This window comes from Octopus bimaculoides, chromosome 7 (assembly GCF_046866305.1).
Source record: "Octopus bimaculoides isolate indiv1 chromosome 7, ASM4686630v1, whole genome shotgun sequence".
Classification (NCBI taxonomy): Eukaryota; Metazoa; Mollusca; class Cephalopoda; order Octopoda; family Octopodidae; genus Octopus; species Octopus bimaculoides.
The window spans coordinates 31,076,248-31,083,102 of NC_142934.1; the positions used below are offsets into that span (position 1 = coordinate 31,076,248).

Genomic DNA, 6,855 nt, shown 5'->3' on the forward strand with positions numbered 1-6,855 from the left:
CAGTGGCCCACAATGTGTTTGTAGTGCCAGTACTCATACCAACATTTGGGCTGCTTGATGAGATCCGAGACATTGATGTGAAAATCCGAAAAATACTAACAAGCACACATAATTTCCACATATACAGTGGTTTAGACCGCCTCTACCTAAAACGAAAACAAGGCGGCAGAGGCTTAACATCGATCCAAAATGCCTTTGAATGTCGCATCATATCCCTTTGGCAACATCTTTTAACCACCAAGTGTCGAAGTGCATCCCTTGACCAAGTTTGCATACATGAGGCTGATGACATCATAAGACTTGGAAGGCAGTTCCTTGAGCAACATTCTTTGTCTGATAACCTAGAAGAAGTCGCACGACACTACCGCAACGTATCATCAGATGAGAGAATGAGCTGAGCAGAAGACTATGCATGGATATGTTAGTAGAAAGTTCCGTGATGATAGTAACATTGATCATCAAAGCAGTTTATCATGGACGAATAGCCGGATTACTACCTCCCCCTTTGAAGGGTATGCGTTTGCAATCCAGAAACAGGAAATATCAACCAAGTATCTGATGCACAAAAGAGATAGAAATGCAGGAAAACCCGAAAAATGTGACAACCGATGCAGACTGTGTGCAGTTCACACTGAAGATATCACTCACATCATAAGCAGTTATCTGAAAATGTCATCATGTTATTATCTACCGATGAGACATGATGTTGTAGCTAGGACATTCTATAATGAAATCTGTCGGAAGGATAATCCTGAGGACAAAGAAATAACCCACAATATGGTAGAAGCCATAGTCACTCATAATGAAAAGGAATATTGGTGGAATGTACCAGTGAAGACCTCAATAAAATGTAAGCACAGCAGACCTGATATAATGATTTGGGATAGAGAAGAGAAACTGTGCACAGTTGTGGAAATTAGCTGCCCAGGAGATGCTAACATAAGGCTGAAGATCAGTGAAAAAGAGAACACCTATGCTGAACTATCGAAAAATCTGCAGTTACTCTATCCAGATTATAAGTTCAGGTTTATATCTGTAATTATTGGGACCCTGGGATATGTTACACCACTAAATACGAATCTTGAGAAATTAAGCTTCTCAAAACCAGAAAGAAGAAAGCTAATTCGAAGACTACAGATCCAATCCATCACTGGAACTGCAAAAATCGGTAAAACTCTCCAGAGGTTTATCATTTAAATATATATGAACATGTCTAGATATGCAACTATATGCATGAGAATATATACATAAAAGATAAAAATCTGCTCATACATACATACATAATACATACATACATACATACGTGCATACATATATATGTATATGTGTATGTATGTTTGTGTATGTGTGCGTGCGTGTATATCTCAATGATGTATGTCGGTGACTGATAAAAGTAATTCAGCAAAAAAAAAAAAACAGTAAAAAATAAAATGCGTTTCGAAAAAAGAGCCATGCGATATTTGCTCGGCAGCAAATTACAAACACATCCCTTGTCGCCATCGCCGACGCAGATGCAGTGAACCAGTGACTAGCCACTCGAAATCTATAACCAATGACGCAATTTTTTCCAAAGTTCGATATAAAACAATAAACCGATAAATGTATCGAGGGATAAAGCGTGCCAAGATGAAACGTTAACTTACTTTGTTGATAATATTCAGAAGGTCTGTGAGTCGGTTTTTCTTTTTCTTTTCCTCTTCACTGGTTTCCTGTAGAAATAGAAGGAATGATACGGATAAGTGAAACTTGATAAAAACCATGGCAATAAGTGCTTATGTGTATGTGTGCACATGTACATACACATTTATATATATATACATTCCTCGCTCTCATCTACGTACGTACGAACGTAGTACCTACCTACATACCTACCTACCTACCTACCTACCTACCTACCTATCTATCTTTCTATCTATTCATCTATCTATACACACAATGCGCATATATTTATCAGCACAACGTAGGATGCAGTAATTCCTACAAAACCTCTTGGTATAGTATACAATATTCCTTGTTTTCCCTTGTGGAACAAATGCAAATAGATTTTTTTTTTTGCTTCCCACTCTAGAGCAGCCAACATTTAATTGCTCGTGTGAGAAGCATGACTCTTGCAAGTGAAATTCTACCACAGACAGTGTTTGATCCTGGGATTTATTGATAGACATTGCGAAGCTGATACGAATAGGAAATTGCACTTTTCTGAATGAAAAAGGAATTTTTGCTCCCAATGGAATGAGAGGAATTCTGGGTATGAAAACCTCTCCTTTTCCACATGCAGAGAGAACAGTGGCCTCAGTAACATGTGGAATCATATTCTTTACCACCAGGCGTGTCCCATTGCAGAGTGTTGATGGATCCAAATTCTTCAATAACATTACTGGAGTTGCCACTTTAAGTTCCAATCTGTGGGGAGCTAGTCCTGGAGGGAGGCTCCAATGAATTGTTGAATTCTGTTGGATAATTTACCACGTCTTCTGGATCTGGGATTGTATCGACTGACTTATAAGTGTGAGGACTTCCAGGAAGGTACTGCAGCAGCTACTCATTAATCTTACTAACAGAGCTGTTTTTTTTGAGCTAGTATTGCTCTTTCACACAGCCAATTGAGGCTATGATAAATTTTGACCAACGGATGTAAGGAAGACAATCAATTTCTGAAAGTTACTTCGCAAAGAGTTACCAACATAACCTAGGAAAGGGTGTTCTCTGATCCCATAGTGCCCGTTACTCATTATGCGAAAAGTTATAAGAATCTAAAACCACTTCTGGAATATAGGTAATGTATGCTCCCAGTATGGAGAAAATCAGCCGCGAACTTCAGAAGTTATGCGGGTTCACACACACACACACACACACACACACACACACACACACACACACACACACACACACACACACACACACACACACACACACACACACACACACACACACACACACACAGAGGCAGAGGTGTGGTGTCCCAGATACCATAGTCTCCGATAACGCTGCACAATTCACAGCGAATGAATTTTTGCAAGGTGTACCCAATCTAACATATCACTATTACTCCGTGTCACCCAAGATCAAACAGATAAGCGGAAAGGTTCGTGGATGCATCTAAAAGAGCATTAAAGAAACCAAGAAACAAGTTAGTCGATGACGTAGCATTGACACAATTCTTGAGGGTTTATTGGATAACACCAAACCCAAACACTTTTTCAGGCAAATCGCCTGTCGAAGTAATGTTTGCTCGAAAAATAAAGTCAATTTTCGACAAGCTGTTACCAGTAATAAAAACAAACAGGGAAAACACTAAATATACGACAAAGCATTTTAATATCAGTGACAAGGTGTTTTTCAAAATATATAAAAACGGAAGACAAGGTTGGGAAGATGAAGTAGTAACAAAAAGAATAGGCAAAATGATATATATGATAAGAGGTGAAAAATGGGAACACAGAAGACATTTAAACCAACTAAAAAATAGATATACGGAAAAAAGAAAAGAGATATCCATGGAAGTTTTTTATGACACCTTCGATGTTCCAGCGCCACAAGAAATTGAATTTAGGCGTAGCAGCACAAGAAAGAGGAAACAAACAGAACGGTTGGAAGTTGTGCCTAAATATTAAACTTCCCTAGAATGAAAATCTCAAAAAGGGAGATGTGATGAAAGAAAAAAAAAAAAAGAAATAATAATATTAACTTCCAACGAAAGTCAATCTCAAAGGGAGAGATGTTGTGGCGAGAGTCATTGACACCCCTGGAGGATTGGAAGAATGGACTAGCCGAACTCTAATAAAGAGTAGCGTATTGGTTGAGACGAGAAGTCGGTAGGAGTCGTTGAGAGGGCGTTTTGGAGTCTCGCGAAGTACACTGTGAGAACACACTGATTTTACCTCCGCTTCGTTAAATTTTATATTCAACGTATGTCTAGGATATAAAAAAGCATAGAAAAAAGACCTGCTATTAAATACATATATAAACATCAACCCAAGGAAGATGGGTCAAAAGATTTCCACCAAAACTTCCAACAAGTGGAAATATAACAGGCCGCAAGAAAAAAAAATATGTGCCTTCATAGAGGTCACATGCCCTGCTGATATGAATGTCTCTTAGGAAATTAGAGAAAGGAGATAATTATGGACAACTGCTTTGAAGCCTTCTATATCCAGGTTATATATTTACATTTATACCAAATAATAGTTGGAACACTTGGCTTTATTAGTAAATACCTAAGCGATAATCTGGAAAAGACTAAGGTTTTCAGAAAAAAGAAATCAATCAGTTAACATGCACACGAAAAACACAGCCTGTAAGTGGAATAGTAAAAATATGCAAAACTTTACTGAAGTTCGATATTTGACATTGCTTTTGTAAGCTCGAAGGAACTGTGTATGTTTGTTAGAACCAAATCCTTTCCTACATAGTTTTAAATCATTAAAAACAGAAGAGAACCCGGATACACGCATACATTCATTCATTCATTCATTCATACATACATACATACATATATACATACATATATACATACATGCATACACTTACACACAAATACAAATACAAATACACATACATATACATTTGTATCGTATCAGACTAGAGATGATCAAAGAATTATATATATATATATATATATATATATATATATATATATATATATATATATATATATATATATATGAAGGGAGAGAGAGAGAGAGAGAGAGAGAGAGAGAGAGAAAAGGAAGGAAGAAAATACAAAGAGATAGAAAAACGCGAGGTAGAAATACAGTGAAATCAATAGATTTTAGATAAATTAGCAGATAACCCAATAGATAAATAATTCAGTGACGCCAGCAGATAAATTACTGTAAATATATTTATTTATTGCATAGGACGTTTTATATATATATATATATATATATATATATATATATATATATATATACATAATGCATAATTAAATGAAATCATGTCAGCCATTTTGCTGACAAATATAGGAGATAACACCAGGTATGTTTCGGTCGTATTCTGACCACCTCATCGAAGTATTGAATTCGAACTAAATACGTACGTATGTCTAACACACTATGAGTATGTAGGAATGTTTGAGACCACTACCGTATGTCTGTGTAAATGTGTATGTTTAATACAGGCTGCAATAATAAAAAAAACCTTCTTTGTTTTACCAGCTGACAAACGTTTCAACAGTTAGCTTACAGCTTCCACCAGTCAAAATCTGGAAAAAAAACCCTTCATAAACATCCATCACATGAAGACACCATAACCATCTGCCTAATATCATTAGCGCCACACCAACAGCCGTGTAAAATATGAGGTTTATCTGTCGTACCCTGTGGAAAAGTACCCGTTAGTACTTGCGTATATTTGTCTAACAGCAAAAAGTGCTAGACATATATACATTATGGGTGTAGGCGTGGCTGTGTGGTAAAAAGATTTCTTCCCAACCACACTGTTCACGGTTTAGTGCCACTGCGTGGAACCTTGGGCAAGTGTCTTCTATTATAGCCTCGGGCTGACCAAAGCCTTGTGAGTGGATTTGGTAGATGGAAACTGATAGAAGCCCGTCGTATATCTATCTATCTATCTATCTATCTATCTATCTATCTATCTATCTATCTATCTATCTATCTATCTATATGTGTGTGTAAGTATGTGTGTGTGTATGTGTGTATGTCCGTATCTGTGTCTCTGTGTCCGTATCTGTGTCTCTGTCCTGTGTGTTCCACTACCGATTGGCAACCGGTGTTGGTGTGTTTACATCCCCATAACTTGGTGGTTCGGTAATAGAGAACGATAGAATAAACACTAGGCTTTAAAAAAATGAGTACTGGGGTCGGTTTATTCGATTAAAAAATTTTTCAGGGGGGTTCCCCAACATGGTTGCAATCTAATGACTGAAACAAGTAAAAGTAAAAGAAAAAGAAATAATACTATGTTTGAATGTGTGCGTGCGTGCGTGTGTGCATGCGCGCGTGTGTGTACGTGCGTGTGCGTGTGTGTGTACGTGCGTGTGTGCGTGTGTGAGTTTGTGCGTTCGTACGTGCGTGTGTGTGCACGTGTAAGAATGTGTATATGTGTGAGTGGACACATCATTGCCGAACGGCTAAGAAACTTGCTGCGCAATTACGTGGTTTTCAGCTGTGATTCTATTGCGTGGCATCCTAATGGATGCGTCGTTTACCACCGTTTTCGCTCGACTCCTGCCTTTTTGAGTAAAACTGTGCGGAAGACCGTCGAATGGATTATGCTCGTAATTCGAAGGTCCTGCCTTGTCACATTATGTCATGCTGATCCCACTTAAGTGTCACGTTAAGGGACTTCTACTTCCGGGATACTCAGCTGCATACACGAAAATTCAACGCGTCAGGAATTCAGTTTATCGAGTACCAATGGAAACCGTTTATTTTATGTCTAACGTCGTGTGTGAGTGAGTATCTGTATGTGAATATATATGTTATGTGAGAGTATGTGTATGTATGTGTACGTGTGTGTATGAATGTATAATACAGAGCCGACTGTGTGTATATGTCTAGCACTAAAGTTGCATACTTACATGTATGTATTTGCACATATAGCAATAAAGTTGGACGTATATGTATGTGTGTGCGCATGCGTGTGTGCATGCCCAACAGCAATGAATGTATTTGCATCTGCGTGCATTATGTGTATCTGTATGAATGGCTGCGTACGTGCGTATGCATATTTCAAGCTGTATACGTGTTTATTCTATATATATATATATATATATATATATATATATATATATATATATATATATTCAAGCATACATACGTAATTAATGAACTGAAAAGTCCCATTAACGACGGTTAATGTCAGTTTTTTTCTTTTAGATTCATATATATATAT

General features: G+C 37.4%; 1 protein-coding gene across 1 annotated transcript in view; it reads right to left on the bottom strand.

Annotated features, from left to right (window-relative positions):
- LOC106875068 (serine/threonine-protein kinase PLK1) overlaps positions 1 to 1,775 on the bottom strand; it is a 69,114-nt gene extending 67,339 nt beyond the window's left edge. The window contains exon 1 of the mRNA XM_052969417.2: positions 1,644 to 1,775. Coding sequence (XP_052825377.2) covers positions 1,644 to 1,760 — 117 coding nt within the window. The 5' untranslated portion in view covers positions 1,761 to 1,775. The remainder of the gene's footprint in view (positions 1 to 1,643) is intronic.
- Positions 1,776 to 6,855: the final 5,080 nt, after the last annotated feature.